Source organism: Aspergillus tubingensis, assembly GCF_013340325.1.
Source record: "Aspergillus tubingensis WU-2223L DNA, scaffold_3, whole genome shotgun sequence".
Classification (NCBI taxonomy): Eukaryota; Fungi; Ascomycota; class Eurotiomycetes; order Eurotiales; family Aspergillaceae; genus Aspergillus; species Aspergillus tubingensis.
In genome coordinates this window covers 849,087-865,960 of record NW_023336277.1, presented here as the reverse complement: position 1 = coordinate 865,960, position 16,874 = coordinate 849,087, and the positions used below count along the sequence as shown (strand labels likewise).

Here is a 16,874-nt window from a genome sequence, read left to right as displayed (position 1 = left end):
AAGCATCATCTATTTTACCTCTGCACGATCGCAATATGTCCAACCCAACCCTGGTCTTCTGTGCCGGTGCCTGGTACTCACCAGTAGCATACGGCCCACTCATCGAGAGACTTCCCGAATATACCTGTCGCACCGTGGCCTTCCCCTCTATCGAGCAAGCCAATGAAGTCAAAGACCTCCAACCCGATATTACTGCCGTCCGCAGTGTCGTCGAAAAAGAATGCGATGCCGGAAACGACGTTGCAATTGTCCTGCACAGCTGGTCTGGTCTCCCCGTCAGCAGTGCCCTCGATGGACTCAGCAAGACGGAGCGCCAAGAAGCGGGTAAACCAGGTGGCGTGGTGAAGCTCATCTACCTCTCTGCGTTTATTCCGGAGGTTGGTGAGAGTTTAATTGGGGCATTTGGCGGGGTGCCGCCGGATTGGTATGTTCGGGATGTGAGTATAGCTTTCTCTCTTATTTGTATCTCGATAAAGTGATTCTAATGTGGTGTAGGTGGAGAATGGCACCGTGCTGCCTGACGATCCCTTCAAGCTGTTTTTCCACGATGTTCCCGATGGCCAGAAATGGGCCGAGACATTGCGACCCCATGCATGGGCGACCAAAAATAGCCCTGCCACAAGTGCAGCGTACCTGCGAATTCCATCTGCCTATCTGCTGTGTGAAGATGATCGAGCAATCCCATTGTTTGCACAAGAAGGAATGGTTGAAAAGGCCCGAGCCAAGGGAGCCACGTTCGAGACAGACAAGGTTAAGACGGGACATACGCCGTGGCTGGTGGTGCCGGATCAGGTTGTGGAGTTTGTGAAGAGACATGCATGAGAGTAATATAATTAATTTAAAGAGCAGCCAATTCGATTGACCGAGTCCTTCCATCTGCATCCTGCTTCCCTTGAAATGAGGGGTTCGAGCGTTGAGAATCACATCGTGGCGGGTGGTCCCATTGCCGGAGCCCGTCCGCGCCTGTCTTCCTGCATGAAGCTAACGGCTTAGTTGCTTGGTTTAGTCTTCTCATTACTCATTCACACTTAATATCCTGCACAAATCTACTACTACTGGCTATCTCTACTCTCTGGCGGAATATATAATACCCCTTTCCCTCGATACTCTCAGCCCGGTAGGGCATTGCACCTTTGTGCAATTCCGACCTCCATAAACCTCCGAACCCTGCATAAGTACCCCATCTCATCCTCATCGTCATCACAATCACAATCACTGCCACCACAATGGCACCAGAAACACCCTCACCACCCCCTCATCGTTCCCTCCTCATCCCCGAAATCCTCGAACGCATCCTCATCCACCTAGACATCCACACCCTCCTCTTCTCCCAACGCGTCTGCACCGCCTGGGCCTCTCTAATTCAGCAATCTCCATCCCTCCAGCAAGCCCTTTTCTTCGCCCCAGCCCAATGGCCCAAAGAAGACATCATCTACAACCCCCTCCTGATCAAACATTTTCCCCCGTTCTTCCCAGGTACCATCAAAAACGACCTCGTTAAACCGCGAGACTGCTACCCGCCTCACTTCCTCCCAATGCAGTACGTCGGCAATGAGAACGCGTGGAGCCACCCCGTCAAGGACGACCTCACCCGAGCAGAAGTCTTCTACTCCGAGCTCCCTCTCCAAAAATATCCCTTGCGCCGTAAGGCGTACCTGTACCCCGAGGCATCCTGGCGTCGCATGCTCACCCAGCAACCACCCGCACCCCACATCCCAGTCCTCCGCGTCTGGTCCTGGGCCCGGGGCAAAACCTTTGATCGATACCGCATCCCAGGTACATTGAAAGACGTGATGGATCTGGAGAGATACGTCCAACAGAACCCAAAGGACTCCGAACCACCCGAGCCTTCGTCTTCTCCCACTAACAACCTCGAAGACGGCGGAGGCGTCACAATGGGCCTCCTCTTCGATTACGTGACCTGTGATCTGGATCTAAAGTGGTGGATGATCATGTGGGGAGATCTGCCACCCGTGTCGATGGCACTGGAACTGGGGCCGGAATATGTAGATGCTTATAAGCGCGCAGCGGAGGATGGGAGTATTGTGATTCTCACATTTCAGATCGTGCAGGGGGCCGAATGGTGGTATGATATTGCTGCGGCGAATGCGAAGAATTTGAGGTTTCGTATTGTCGATGAGTATAGGGCTAGGGGGTGGGTCGGGGAGAGACCGCCTACGTTTTCGAATCGGTTGAGGGCCGTGGAGAATGGGAGGTTTCCACATTTTACCACGCAGGCACCGTTTCTGGCGAGGTATTTGTTGCCGGGGTGGGGAGTTGCCGTGGGGTAGTTGTGGATTATGTGCGTGCGGCTTGTGCTGATTTGCGGTATTCTTTGTTTCGCTGTCTGATCGCGTGTGAGGAATCTAAAATCGCCTGCGAACAGGCTACCAGGTAGATTGAGATGGTGTATTTTGTTTAGTAAATGCAGAGGGAGTGATATATATGCTTATTGCTCATGACACATGCGAGCTTGTTGTTTTGGAGTATGTATCAAAAATGGCACCGAGCTAGTCTCACCATATTTAACCACTGCCTACTGCCCAGCCTTAATAATGTCCGCCGCTCTCTCCGCCACCGCATACACAGTCGACATAGGATTCGCAGTCGTCATAAGGGGGAAGATACTCGCATCACACACCCGCAAATTCGTAGTTCCATACACCCGAAGATTCTCATCCACCACTCCCCCTTTTTCCTGTGGAAGCATAGCCGCTGTACCACTCAAGTGATAGCTCGTAGTAGCAGTATCCCGCAGATACTTCTTTGCTGACTCCAGATCCGTCAGGAATGCATCCGGATGGTTCCGACGTCCGCCCTCCACCAGATAATCTGCGATAGGCTTGACGCTGTGAAGTCTCTCAAGACTTAGAAGGTTTCGCGCCATTAGATCCATATCTAAAGGATTTGAAAAGTAGCGAGGTTCGATTATTGGTGACACCGTTGGATCCGCTGACGCGATGTGGACCGCTCCGCGCGAGAAAGGTAAGGTCTGGATGATTCCCAGACTCAGAAAATTTCCTGGTAGATGTTTCTGCCCTACGAAACTCTTGCCAGATTCGTGGAGGTTCGCCTGTGCAAGGAACATGAACATCTGACAGGTGGGTTCATGTTCTTGCGCGTAAATGTCACGGATGACTTGGTCGCGCTCGTTCAAGTCTGGTGGGAAGCTGTCGAAATAGGCTACTCTGGCTTCTGGTTGCCCTGAGTATTCTGTCAGTGGCATGTATGCGGAGGATTGGACTCCCCCAATTGTCATGGGTCCTGCTTTTTGCTCAGAGTAGAGTTGGAAGGCAGTTTTGATTGCCTCGGGCTCTTGTCGTAGCAGCGGGTCCCCGGTTGAAATCCCTGGCTTCACTTCGAAACTGATCCCGGTCATGAGATGATCTTGGAGGTTTTCTCCCACGTTCCGGTTCTCCACGATGACAGGTATGGAACACTGGTCGAGAATCTGCCTGTTTCCGATGCCTGAAAGTTCCAGGAGTTTGGGGGTATTGAGGGCTCCGGCGGTCAGAATGACTTCTTTCCTAGCTTTGATAGTGACAATTTGTCCATCAATTCTGGCTTCTGCTCCAGTTGCCGTGGCCCCGGATTCCTTAGTAGAAAACAGGATCCGTTGAACAGTAGCCTCAGTGATAATCCGGACATTAGGCCACTCCATAGCTGGCAGACCATATCCAGTCGCGGCATAACTCCGCTGCTTCTTCTCATAGTCGACTGATGCCAAGTTGGAATAGCCGCCAGTGGATACACCCGAAAACGGATCTGCCGTACAGCCATACCCCATTTCCTGGAAAGTATCAACCCAGGCTTTGGCCAGAGGGCTTTCCTTCACAGCAGGAAAAGAGACTTTGATGGGACCTGAGTTGCCGTTGACCTCAGGATCAACCCAGCTCACGCCGATATGGCCGCGAGTGTCCTCATCCGGCAGCTGCAGCGTAGTCACCTTCTTATAATAAGGAGCAAGATTTTCCCATGTCCAACCGGTCGCGCCCAATTTGTCCCATGCATCAATTCCCGCCTTTGTGGGCGCAATGAAGGCCTGTCCATTGATAGCTGATGAACCTCCGAGAACCCTGCCTTGTGTTTCCTTAATGACTCGGTTGTTGAGTGCAGCCTAACTCACTCGGTCAGCGTTCGGGAATGGCTTGTGTTGAATATATGTGGGCACCAGCTTAATCATACCTGAGGCGTTGACTGAAACTGCCAGTCTGCTTCAGAGCCCATCAGGGTGGTCCAAAGAGCGGGTGTTTGGACCCGAGGATCATCAATCAGGTTTTTCCCAGCTTCGAGGACAATAACCGACCGGTTGGAGTCACACTCGGACAATCGAGCAGCGAGTACAAGACCTGATGTTCCTCCGCCGATGATCACATAGTCTGCCTCCGAAGGTGTGATGGGAGAGGAAGTCATTGGTCGTAGCTTTTAGGTAGTAGATGCGGCGTTATACGCAAGGAGGTTTGCGGAGGAAGGGTGAAGTATGTAAGGCTTTATGATAATAATCCTGAATGGCTGCAGAAAGCTGGCTCTCGCCAGACATTTATATTCTTAACCCGAGAAATAGAGTGAAGAAAGCAGCATGTGAGGCTTTATGGATCCTCGATGGTAAGATCGTCTTACACCCCGTCCACCCACCAATCGAAACAGTTCGTGTAATCCTGCCGCATGCTGAACAACGACACTTCACGATATCAGGATGCACTATTTCCACAGCGGCTCAGTATGAGGAATGTCTTATACACATATTATCTAGCATGATATCGTCGCGCCAGGTCAGCCTCACTGAATATCCTGATGGCTGCCAGCTCCAAGCTTCCCCACCCTCCGTTTGCTGGAATGGAGAGCTGGTTTGGGGTCCGCATTAGTTCTTGGCGATACATGTTTGCTACATGCATAGAGGATTGCTTGCTTTTATGTTCGTTCGACATGAACAAATTGGCCCGGTCGGGATACGGAAATACGCGGGGTCAGCTTAACTCGGGTTGTGTAGCCGCACAAACATTGTGTTGGCAGTTATTCCTGTTATTTGAATAGATGAAGGCTTATTATCTTCCTCTCAATAGACAAATTAAGCACATACGACCATAGGGTGTGGAAAACAGGGCTTCCCGTCCGCTCAGCCGTACTTAAGCCACACGCCGGGAGGTTAGTAGTTGGGTGGGTGACCACCAGCGAATCCCTTCTGTTGTATGTTTTTGATCTTTATTTTGCATGATGCTATCAAGTGAACTTGGGGTGTCATTGTTTTGTTGCAACAGTAACATAGGATATTGCAGTAAATGAGATTAGATTTTGCGAAGAGAAGCTTGACCAATGTATGGCTCTACAATCAACCAACGCTTCTGATTGGCAACAGAAACGCAAAGGCCCCCTTAAGATCAGAAGAAATATGTATTCTACCAGTACGAGAAATAGAGGGCAGCATGCAATGTTTACTGGTGGTGCGTAAGACCGCGTCATCTTTCAACTCAGCTGTTCCACCAATCGAAGCAACTCGGGTAATCCTCCCGCTTGGTGAACGACGATCTTTTGGGACATCGGGAGATCACAAGATGTTGGCTTTCTGCTGTCTCCACGATAGTCCAGGGCGAGAATTTATCTGCTGTAGTGGGTAACTGATTTGGGGCACACATTAAGTATTGCTAAAGCTTGTATGATCTATGTTGGGTTTGTAGCGCATGGAAACCTGCCCCAGTCTGAAATAATTGGCTTGATCATAAGATTTCAGCTTCAAGTAAGCTTGGGTAGTGTAACCCCAAAAAGACATTCCTCTTCTTTTAGCAACCTACTATTTATTCAATTGTAGTGAGCTTACAAGCCGCTTGTCTTGAGCATTCCAATCCTTCAGCAGTTGGCCCAGAGAATTAGCTTTTCGAAGTAGGAAAGAATTTGCCCCTTAAACGCAATGGTATAGTACAGGTTCTGACTCTCCAGTAGATTGCTTTCACAATATTTGCATCCATTCGCTTTCGTAAATTCATCATCCTTTTTATTATTGTTTGCTCTTTCTCCCTTAGAGATCTGCGATTGCTGTGTAAAATAAGTTAGTTACACAATGTATCTAGCGGTGGGATAGAATTGTCTGGGCAGAAAGCCTATCTACTAAAGAATGTTCCTGGGAAAATCTATAGTTTCTCAAGTGTGATAGAAGTGGCCTACTGAAGATTAAGAATCAGTAGCTGTCAGAGAAGCCTCTACCTAATATTCACTGCGGGACGCGAGGAAATGCTATCCATGACCTCATGACTCCTAATACCGCCTTATGCCACTTTTCCGGGGGTTCCGCTCTCCAAATGATCCTGTCTGATCACTAGACTCTAGTCTGGTAATTTCTGCGGTTAATATATATGGGGTAATGGAAATCTGCGAGTCTGGCCTTTCTATAGCGAAGCAGGATGGGATCAAGAATAAACAGCTTAATCTATAATTGATCTACCTAAATGATAAAATATACTACACTAGCAGCGAGTTAATGAAAATTGTTAACTACTAGTGTTTTAGCCGTACGGAAGTGGAGCGTGAAGATTTTCTAGCCTGACAGTTACTCTAATAGAAAGCGATAAAGTTCTTCTAATCTCATCTGACCGCTTACCAATAGTCTTTATACTGTTACATAGCCATTTTCAAATTTGGGGCAAGACCCCACAAGCTTCTTATTAAGTTTTTCGACATTGAATTTCTTCAGCGATATACCCAGAAGTTGTGCTCTCCAGCAGTTCAATCTGAACGTTTTATCCTACGTCACTATTGTATTCCATACTCGATCGCGTTACATACTCCAAAGCTATGTTGCATCAAGCAACTGTAACAGGCTTTCTCACCGAAAGTCTCTTTTCAATAATAGCAATATAAGTAGAGACTACCAAACCCTTTACTCTCTAAACAAGTGATACTCCGAGTATAACTTTTTCTGAGCCCTCGATTATAAAGTTCATATTGCCCAAGACTGATTCTTATTATCCGTCATGCACTTCAACTATCTCTTGGTCGCTATGCTGTCCGCTGGCTCCGGTCTGGCACAAGAGGGTACGTTCAGTCACCACTCCTACCCCTCTTGAATAATGGTTCGACGGTGACATAACTGATTAGTACCATAGACGGCGGCGACAATATCTCTGTCAATTGCTACTGGCTGGGGACAGATCCTATGTGTTCTCCAGAAGAGTGTTGGATACAGGATGATTCCCGCCCCTATCAAATGAGGACTAGTGATTGCGGCGACGGTGACAAATGTAGTCTTGGGGGTCTCAAGAGATGTTGTTGCTCGTACACTGGTAAGAAATGCCCTTTGCCACCCTTCTTGCCTCAATCAATTGTTACGTGGTACTAACCCTTACTCAGATGACGCGACGTGGGACTGGTGCCTAGCAACTGATCACTGTCGGTCCGGGCCTTAAGTGCACGTTGAGTCGATGAGGTCTGGCCTCCGCTTAGTGAAAGTTGTGCTCAGCCTGGTGCAGTCGCAGGGCATACAATTAGTCCAGCAGAAAGAAGGAAGCAGCGCCGGAAGAAAGAGTGGAAAGTGGCTAAGTGTACTTCGCCGGATACACAATTTGCATTAGTATCATGTACATGTACCAAGCTGTTGCAGGCTATATCAAATTCACCGCGAATTCTTTGTGCCATTTACTTGAAGGTCTGAGCTAGCTTGATAATTTGGCTAGCATAACTTCTCTCCCCGGAGACACCACAGATAACAAGAGAGATGAAAGAGAGCATAGCTACTGTTCGAAATATATTTCTTACTAGGATAGTCTGCCCACCCTCCCCTAGGATGTACCTCAGTATGCTTGTGGAATGGTAAGGTCCCGCAGGTTCTGCGGGTAATGATGGCCTTTTTGGCCTTTGTGGTAGTTATTTCTAGGTAGCTTCTTCCAGCAGATATGTTGACCCCTCAAAACCTTAGAATACTGACAGTGGCTTAAGTTAATCTCAGGATACTTGACTAAGTAGTGATAGTTGAGGACATTCGAAGTGCTTAGTAAGCACCGTCATATTCCTTCTTCGCTTGTATTCAAGCGTTTCTTTAGCAGATGGCAATAATTTTTCTGTCATTGGGCTAAACTGGCATTCTTGAATTCAGTCTGCCGGTGAAGCGCCTATTACGCCTGTTCCGCAGTACAGGCCCGATATATTCATCATGCTGCGAAACGTTCCAGACCAAAAGGATTCCGCCAAGCAACCTGAGTAATTCTACTTCGGTAACCAAACTGCCTGGGCTCTTTGAGATTCGTACAACGTGCAACACTGTTATTATCAGTCGATTGGCTCATCCGAGAAGAACGATCCTCGTGTATAAGACCGATACGGATCCCACTAGGGAGGCTCAAATTTGGCAATGTGGGAGGGCTAAACCTCTCCAATACAGCAATATGTGCGACATGTCTCTGCAACATGGTTGGATCCTTGGTTAGGTGACCTGCATGCAGACACGTATGCATGCATCTCGCCTTGTACGGTTGTACGACCAGCCTCATGATCCATGGAATAGTAGAGCTCCAGTCTCCAACAGACCCACCAGTCAGTGCAGCTACTCTTGACACCGCTGCGGCCCGTGTGATCCTTCCGCGTCCCAAACTCTAAAGCTTCATCCCAGATCCACTGGCGATCCACTACATCCACCAAGCCCATTACATCTACTGCGCCCACTCTATCCACTACGTGAGTACATCCACTCCGTCCACTATTCAGTCATGGGTCGTCCCACCGCTGATGGGTCGCCAACTACCCGTTGATACGCAATACACAATAATACTCTCCACTGTTTGGCCCCTAAGATACATTGGGAGTCTAGCATGCACTGCAAGTCCTACAGTTTGCGCTTCAGAACTTCCGGGCTCTTCTCTACTGGGCTAGAGATCACCCTCACATCACCACTAACCAGCTATCAGCGTCTGTAGTCGTGTGCAAACTCGTACTGGCTCGAGCCGGGGATTTGACGTGCCGTAAGACGCGTCTGCATCGATGGCTCCGGGCACGGATTAAAGAATTGACAATTCCGAGATGCACGGGCCTCGTTATCGGGCCAATTATCACAGTAGATCTTTTGCCAGTCGGTTGCAGCTCATGCGCGGCTAACATGACCAGGCTGGGATATGGACATCATTGTACCGGGCTTCCTACAGCTAGCCGATGTCTGGGAAGTGGCGACCATTAACGCGACTACTTGAGCTCCAATCACTACCGTTATTATTACAAGAGGCCTTACAAGACAGGTGAGATCCAGTATCCTGATGTCTTACTATCTCCTCTTCAGGCAGGCATGGAGTCCTCTTGCAAACAACCTCCTCCCTCCTGAGCTTGGCTTCGTAAGTTTGTCCAAGATAGGCTCTTCTAATCTGAGTCTTGAACTTGCCCGCATGAGGTCTAATCTGTAAGAAGCGTTGGAACTCCTCCCATTTTCTTAGTACTTCATTACTCACCCCATCACAAGAAAAGACTACGACTTATTGAGTTTTATGTAATTGCACAATGACTGAGTCTGATACTGCTGCATAGTGGGCACAAGGTGCTCTCAGAATACCACGGAAAACGATTGCTTCCACACGTCATCGATTACTTCGCGCATGAGAAACTTGAATGGGTCTTTGCTTGCATCCCAAAACCCAGTGATGTCACTGATAACTTTCGTGATGTGACTATGCAACTCAAGGCCGCAGCCGTGAATCAAATGGCCTGCTTGGTAGATCGAACCTTCCGCCAGACTGTCAGCCTGGATATGCATGGACGGGAATGTGTGAAGGGGTGGGTTGTGGCGCATGGCCAATTAGCTTCGTGGACTTTGTAGAAGGAATTGGAGCAGGAGCGTGCGAAGGTGCACCCGCCCTTCTCCTCCTGGGTGGGCAGATGGCTTCCACCGGTGAACACGACATGGTCTCAATTGGCCAGTCCTACATTTGCACCTCTAGGACCGATCACTGAGACATTGTAGAGAAATTGTGTCAAGACTGGGCTTAATCTCCGGTATTAGGGCTAGCAAGTGGTAGTACAACATCATCTCCTGTGTCACCATTCCAACCCATCCACACACAACTCCAGCATCTACATAAACAAACAAATACAACACTCGACACTTCTCACCTTCCCAAAGCCTTCCCCAGAAACCTCCTCTTCTTCTCCTTCACACCCAACCCAGCCCTAACATCCCCATTAATCACCTCCGCCTCCACCTTCTCATCCTCTCCCATACCCCTCCTCCTCCTCCAATTCCTCTCCGTATTCGTCACATACCTCTCCTTACACAACTCCCCATACACCTCCCTCGCCTCCTCCTCCGGCCTAATCCTCAGAATATCATACGTACTGGCGGCAGTCATAGCGGCGTCCCGATCACGGGTACTATTTCCCTCGACAACATGTATATTGACCCCTAACGCACGCAACTGCAATCCCCAGAGACCGTCTTCCTGCGAGGTCACGAATACGGTGATTTTCGTCGGGGAGACGGGGTACTGCAGGAGGTAGGAGAGGGCGTCGGAGTCGACGCCGTAGGGGAGTGGGCCGAGGACGAAGGAGTCGTTGCGGGCGATGGCGGCGGTGAGGAGGGGTGGGTAGTGTGAGTGGAAGTAGGCCTCGTTGGGGCCAGTGTTGATAGGGCCGGAGATGAAGGCTGTTTGGGAGGGCATGGTGGTGCCGAGGTGAGAGTGGTGGATGAAGGGGGTGAAGGTGGGTTGGAGATGGGTGGAGTGTTTAATTTGGGGTGATGAGGGATGGCTTGTCTAGAACGAGATTGGTATAGTGTATGTACTATCTGCTGTGTAGGCACTGAGATGGAGGTGGTTGGGAAACGGGTAAAGGGAAAAAAAAGAAAAAGAAAAAATGGAGCTGCGGGGAATCGAACCCCGGACCTCTCCCATGCTAAGGGAATATTATACCACTAAACCACAGCCCCATTTGATGAAAGATGCAAAATATGTTTCGTTATATGAGGGGAGCTAAAAGCACTCTTTGCACGGATGCCATTATTCGTCAGTAGCGGTCCGGTGTCTTGGACCACGAGTTGGTTCAACGTCGCTACCAGAACATAATGATGTGATTTACACCCCAGCTAATAACTTACTAGCTAGAGATCTTTTGATGACCTATTGGTACTGTGATTGAGCTTGATTCGGGTGGAATCACTGACTCAATGGTTGATATCCGCACTTGTGCGGCGATTATATATTTTAGCCGGATGTTCATAGGACTACTCGTACTACTAGTAGTACTGCATAACAGATTGATTGATCACGCTACACCTTACCAGGCGATGCTCAGAGGAGACAATTTCAACCTTTACTGCCAACAATCAATGGAAATAGTCTATAACAACCGTTGTATTGTTCCTGCTGAGGCTGCCGGAACACTGATCATGGGTCTGCCACGGAACTATGGAAATACCCGGAAAAAGCAACGGAACAATCACGGAATAAGCACGGTACTCCAATGTGACGGAACTACAGCTCCACCCACCCACCAGCCCTAACTCGTCCATCGTGCCAGGAAAGGTTAAATCTATGCTTAACTGGATCCACAGCTGCAGATGATCGGCATCGCCGAGAGGGGCTTTTGAGGCCGATGTATCCGGGTATGCCTCGGAGGCAAGCCAAAATCTCGATGGCAATTGTAGATGTCTCGGTTGATGCAGTATCCTTAGATGACTGATTGTGGGATTGGGTAGATGGAAAGTTGACTCGGCTTCATTGAGCAAGAGGGAACTGGTACAGACGTCACACAGATCCAGTAATCAGTCCAACCCAGATGCAGATCCAGTAATCAGTCCAACCCAGATGCAGGTCCATAGACAGATAATCATTCGTCCTCGTTTCAGATGCCGAAATATCCGTGTCACAGCAAGAAGGCAAGGATCGACTTGATCCATAACCAAGTCAATATAGCAAGCCCACCATGTCAACTATATAAGAGACACAAACTTCCCATTCCCATTCCCATCACTATAATCACCATCCTAACCCCGACCAATATCCTCACCCAATATTACCAAAGTAACACAGAATGTCTCCCCTCCCCCAAAAAGTCGCCTTCGTAACCGGCGCCAACGGCATCAGCGGCTACGCCATCGTGGAACATCTCATCCGCCAACCCAAACATGAATGGTAACCACCCCTCATCTCCTCTCGCCGAGCTAGCCACCTCCCTAACACCATCATAAAATACTCAAGGTCCAAAATCATCATCACCTCCCGACGTCCCTTGCCCACACCGTGGATCGACCCACGAGTGGAATTCGTCGCCGTGGATTTCCTGGAATCCGTGGAAACCATCATCTCTAAGCTCAAGGATATCTGTGCACCCGTGACGCACGCTTATTTTACTTCGTACGTGCATGATGATGATTTCAGGGTTCTGAAGGAGAAGAATGTTCCTCTTTTTAGGAATTTCTTGGATGCCGTGGATGCGGTGTGTCCTGGGTTGCAGAGGGTGAGTTTGCAGACCGGGGGAAAGGTATGTTTCTTATTCTATAGTTCTTCTGTTGATGGGTGGAAGGGATGGTGGGAGTTGATGCTGATGACAGTAGTACTATGGGGTGCATCTCGGTCCAGTGAAGGTGCCTTTGGAGGAGTCGTTCCCGCGGTATGACGATCAGGGGTTCAATTTCTATTACAACCAGGAAGATTATCTGAGGGAAGTGCAGAAGAGGAGGAATACTTGGTCGTACAATATTATCCGACCAAATGCGATTAATGGATTTGCTCCGCATGGTGGGTTTATTTATCCATCCACCCATACCATTCGCTGTGGTGAGACACCTGGGCTAACGCTGTCTGGAACATCCAGCAAACGGAATGTCAGAGGCATTGACCATCGCCATCTACATGCTCATCTGCAGAGAGCTCAATCAGCCAGCAACGTTCCCTGGAAATGAGTACTTCTGGAACTCCATCGACGATAATTCATACGCACCAAGCCTGGCGGATCTCACAGTCTGGGCTTCTTCGCAAGAACATTGCAGGGACGAGGCATTCAATCACGTCAATGGTGATGTTTTTGTGTGGAAGCATATGTGGCAGGATGTGGCCAAATATTTCGGGGTCGAGGTATGGTGCTTTCCCTAATAGTAGCGTTGCCACATGCAGGCTAACCGTGAGGTTCTGTAGGTACCAGAGCCCAAGTTTGAAAAGGCCGCTGGTCAGGCAAAGACCCTGAGCAATGAGATTGATATGGTGGAATGGGCAAAGGATAAACGTGGAGTCTGGGAGACTGTCGTCCAGAAGCACGGAGGCAAGGTCGAGGCTTTCGATTGGGGCACTTGGGGTTTCTTCAACTGGGCGACGGGCAAGTCGTGGTTGACGATTTCGTCCGTCAACAAGGCCAGGAAGTATGGCTGGCAGCGACACGATAATACTTTCGACACCTGGATCGAAACTTACAGGTCGTTTGAGAATGCTGGTGTCTTGCCGTCGCACGCTTCATTGGCTTGAGCGGGTTAGACTTGGGATATGCATTTGATGATCACCAGCCCCGTTCGTGAAGGGACATTGAGAATGAGGGGGGAAAGATCTAGGATTCCTCACACTAACATAATGGACGTGTGGTGAGCGACGAAGATAGATAAACTCAGTCGGCTTTTTGTCTCTGAAAAGCATCACGTGTCTTGATCATGTATAAAATCAGAGTTGACATAATTGCCAAACAAAGCTTCTAGCCATTCCATTTCCCCCAATCCACTATCTCCAAATTCACCAACAGTCAGTTCGTTATGCATAGCCAAGGGTCTTGAAGTAGTATGACTGGTGCCCGCGCCGCCTTCTGGCTGGTCGTTTGGTAAGGCGTGTATGCATGCAGAGCCTTGTGTAGGATGCATTCCAAATCCAGTACCAATTCGAACGCCTTCCTCAAAGTCAAAGTCAGTCATAACTAGGCTGGCCAGGCCATCGAATGACAGAACCTGCGTAGGCGAGTAAGGCCCAGTAATATCTGGCCCGTACAAAGGAGGCATCTGAGAGGTGGGTTCGCCTCCTACACCCGAACAGACATTCATATCAGGTTGTCCGACAAATTCATGTTCCCCTACTGATGGGTCGCTTGGTATTTGGCTTGGGTGAACCATGGAAGAACCTTCGCCACTGTCAATCCCTGTTGGTCGAGCCCGACTATCCAGAACCCCGGGAGCACGAGATGAATATTTATATACTGAGAGTCCCGTGCCCACGACATTGTCATCTTTCAATAACCGAGACGCCATATGCCTCAGACTTGAAACAACTCGTATTAACTTCCCAGATACCCAAGTTTTGGTGCAATAAGACTCCAGCAATCGGACTGCATGAACTGTGGCTCCGCCATAGGCAGCCTTGAACGTATTCTCCTTCAATATCAGCCCGAGGGAGGTTATTGTCGCTCCAATTAGGTAGTGTATGAAAGGAAAAGTGAAGATGGCTTTTTCCTCAGGGAACTGAGAGACCTCTTCAATAATGCCATTAGCGATTTGCATGCATGACATTTCGTTCTCGAACAAGTCCAGAGGAGTCCCGTCAGGCGAAACAGATGCGCATAGCAGGGGCCTGCGTATCAGAAGGCGAACGAATAGCCACCGCTGGGGATATCAGTAAGGCGAAATCAATAGAAACAAGCAGGCTAAGTGTCATACAGTTCGCATTAAGGATTGCTGCTTTATCAACCACCATGGCGTTTCGACAAGTTGCGTTGCGCGTGATCCATAGTGGGGATGGGCAAAGTCCTGATGAATGTCTTTCTGAGCCCGGAACAGCAGGCGTTCAAGATGCTCAAGGAGAGGATAGTTGGGAGCCGGATCCAAGCTCTTAGCGCCATAGAGCCCCTCCCAGACTTTGCCCAAGACTTGAGAGTAGGTTATCATAGCTCTAAAGTAGGGAAACGAAGTGGTATGAGGACCATTTGCTTCCGACGGTTGAGGTATGTCTAGGTCAGTATTGGGGCGGTTTAGGGACGCAGAGAGCTGATCATCGTCTACTGGTCGAGGTAAAGGCGTGTCAACATTGACATCTTGGATCAAGGATGGGTGGCCGGTCTCAATAGCCAGGCGACGATCCAAAATGTAAAGACTCCACCACATCCGTCGAAACATTTCACTGTGATAAGGAGACATGTTATGTATTACCCTAGATCGGTGTAGCCCAAGATGATGTGCGTGGCTGATAGCAAGAGCCAGGAGCTTTTCGGCCTTTCCAAAATTATCAAGACGAAAGAGATAGATTACCTACGGAAACGCGATGTAAGCGTGAGTCATACATATTGCCAGGGGAGGGCTGGAACGAACCACCAAGGCCAGTGTTTGTAGAAGTAGAAGTGGATCTGGGCAGCTTTCGAAACTGTCAAGAAGGTCTCCAATCAACCCATATGCTGCTCCATATAAGCTCCAGCCTGCTGAGTGCCGGCCTTCTCGATTCTCCAACCTTGGTGACTCGGTACACTGTCCAATAGCAATGCATACGAGAAGCTGAGCCAGAGCTATCTCGGAGATCTTTGATTTGTAAATATCAGGTTCAGAAGACAAAGCGAGACTATTCCACATGACATCGTGATTGTTTCGGAGCGTTGGTAGGTGTAAGAACGGATACAAGATATGGATTTCCATACAAAAGATGTCCAAGGACTTATCCCACTGCGGTCGCTTAGGCTGGATACCGTATGTTAGGAATATATTTCGGTAGTTATTATACTCTGGACTCTTTTCTCCCCTCTCATGATGAGGAGGCGGGGTCAAAATCGGTGTGGAAATTTGAGAATGTGGAGCGTTGGTGGCAGGACCACCGTGGCCTTGAGTTGTCTCCAAGCGTTCCTCGACTTCCTCCAATACATGTCGGATGGAAGTTTCACCGGAAAAAGAGTTTACCTCATCACGAACAAGCGCCTTGTTCTTTGAGCTAGTAAAGGATCCGTTTACGATGGTGGTCGATCCTGGTCTATCCACTGGGCCTGTTTCTGCATCGATGCTGTCACGCCCATTGAAAGCAGGGCATACAGCATTAATGAGGGACTGCAACTGTCGTTCGACGCGATCCAATCTCGTCAACACATCCTTCCCCCTCACACTAAAGCTCCAATTAGAAACAGTTCTCCAAGAGGCGTCACGCAGATGCACTTCAGTGATGATGGGGTGACGAACGCGGGATTTTCCGTACTGTCAATGTCTTCCCGAGTCACCGATTCCCTCACATAACTTTCAGGCATTTCATTCCTAACAGATGTTCGACGTCGTAGATCAATGGCATTCTGGGAGCATCGTCGCCCGCTAAGCAGGCAAGGTTGACAAGGCAAGTTCCCATCACACTGCGTTCACGATTAGCAGTTGATCGTACTCTGACTTTTTTTGGCACCCCCACTTTGACCTTTCGCTGGCGACATTGCATACTGTAGGGTTTGGGTCAGTTGAACGGAAGAAGCCGAAAATGGCCTGAGGCATAATATCATACCATGCCTGAGAGACATATCTGCCCCGTCTTTGGCGTTTCGAGTCAGGCAACGCATTGGGCTGATTAGCACCGTGAAAAGAACTGCCATCACCAGAGCGTTTGCTGCCCCGTGAATTACGTGTAACTGTTTCTGGCCGCACCATTTGGCTTCAATGTCGGAATTTGGCCTGTTGGGTAGTAAGTACCATGTCGTTTCTAAGGTTGTCTTGCGGGGATCTACTGACGGAAGTTGCCGGAATCACGGAATCGAATAGACCGCCTTCTATTTACAGTACCATGTTTATGCCCCAGGCAGAATAAGTGGCTGTTTCAGTCTGCAGCTATCTTATAGCAGAAGTGGTGGCGGTGTTATTCCCGGTTTGTGACCCTTAAGGGTAAAGAACTTTGTTGTCAGGTTTTACCGGAGTTTCGAATTGGAGCCCGATAGCTTCTATCGGGAGCGGCATGTACCAGAACAACTCAAATCCGATATCTCTATCT

The 16,874-nt window shown here is 49.0% G+C and overlaps 7 protein-coding genes and 2 non-coding genes across 9 annotated transcripts; 5 read left to right on the top strand and 4 right to left on the bottom strand.

The window, feature by feature from the left end:
- Window positions 1-35: 35 nt before the first annotated feature.
- AtWU_01503 (alpha/beta hydrolase) lies at window positions 36-822 on the top strand (the record flags this gene model as incomplete). The annotated part of the gene is made up of 2 exons (XM_035496617.1): window positions 36-437; window positions 496-822. The coding sequence occupies 2 exons, from the start codon at window positions 36-38 to the stop codon at window positions 820-822; spliced, it is 729 nt and encodes a 242-aa protein (XP_035352510.1).
- A 404-nt stretch (window positions 823-1,226) lies between these two features.
- AtWU_01502 (uncharacterized protein) lies at window positions 1,227-2,291 on the top strand (the record flags this gene model as incomplete). Its single annotated transcript, XM_035496616.1, has 1 exon — window positions 1,227-2,291. One exon carries the CDS (start codon window positions 1,227-1,229, stop codon window positions 2,289-2,291), a length of 1,065 nt encoding a protein of 354 aa, XP_035352509.1.
- Window positions 2,292-2,536: 245 nt separating this feature from the next.
- On the bottom strand, window positions 2,537-4,413 carry AtWU_01501 (GMC family oxidoreductase; the record flags this gene model as incomplete). Its single annotated transcript, XM_035496615.1, has 2 exons — window positions 2,537-4,117; window positions 4,186-4,413. The coding sequence occupies 2 exons, from the start codon at window positions 4,411-4,413 to the stop codon at window positions 2,537-2,539; spliced, it is 1,809 nt and encodes a 602-aa protein (XP_035352508.1).
- Window positions 4,414-5,078: 665 nt separating this feature from the next.
- On the top strand, window positions 5,079-5,194 carry AtWU_r2. Its single transcript, XR_004775199.1, has one exon. It is a non-coding gene; the product is annotated as a 5S ribosomal RNA (ribosomal RNA).
- Window positions 5,195-6,965: 1,771 nt separating this feature from the next.
- AtWU_01500 (uncharacterized protein) lies at window positions 6,966-7,397 on the top strand (the record flags this gene model as incomplete). The annotated part of the gene is made up of 3 exons (XM_035496614.1): window positions 6,966-7,026; window positions 7,098-7,274; window positions 7,342-7,397. The coding sequence occupies 3 exons, from the start codon at window positions 6,966-6,968 to the stop codon at window positions 7,395-7,397; spliced, it is 294 nt and encodes a 97-aa protein (XP_035352507.1).
- A 2,679-nt stretch (window positions 7,398-10,076) lies between these two features.
- On the bottom strand, window positions 10,077-10,625 carry AtWU_01499 (similar to An12g07300; the record flags this gene model as incomplete). Its single annotated transcript, XM_035496613.1, has 1 exon — window positions 10,077-10,625. The coding sequence occupies one exon, from the start codon at window positions 10,623-10,625 to the stop codon at window positions 10,077-10,079; it is 549 nt and encodes a 182-aa protein (XP_035352506.1).
- Window positions 10,626-10,819: 194 nt separating this feature from the next.
- Window positions 10,820-10,891, bottom strand: AtWU_t35. The gene has a single exon. It is a non-coding gene; the product is annotated as a tRNA-Ala (tRNA).
- A 1,103-nt stretch (window positions 10,892-11,994) lies between these two features.
- AtWU_01498 (SDR family oxidoreductase) lies at window positions 11,995-13,421 on the top strand (the record flags this gene model as incomplete). Its single annotated transcript, XM_035496612.1, has 5 exons — window positions 11,995-12,095; window positions 12,162-12,444; window positions 12,518-12,701; window positions 12,778-13,037; window positions 13,098-13,421. The coding sequence occupies 5 exons, from the start codon at window positions 11,995-11,997 to the stop codon at window positions 13,419-13,421; spliced, it is 1,152 nt and encodes a 383-aa protein (XP_035352505.1).
- A 164-nt stretch (window positions 13,422-13,585) lies between these two features.
- On the bottom strand, window positions 13,586-16,537 carry AtWU_01497 (transcription factor domain-containing protein; the record flags this gene model as incomplete). Its single annotated transcript, XM_035496611.1, has 6 exons — window positions 13,586-14,536; window positions 14,591-15,178; window positions 15,239-16,013; window positions 16,088-16,251; window positions 16,305-16,332; window positions 16,395-16,537. The coding sequence occupies 6 exons, from the start codon at window positions 16,535-16,537 to the stop codon at window positions 13,586-13,588; spliced, it is 2,649 nt and encodes an 882-aa protein (XP_035352504.1).
- Window positions 16,538-16,874: the final 337 nt, after the last annotated feature.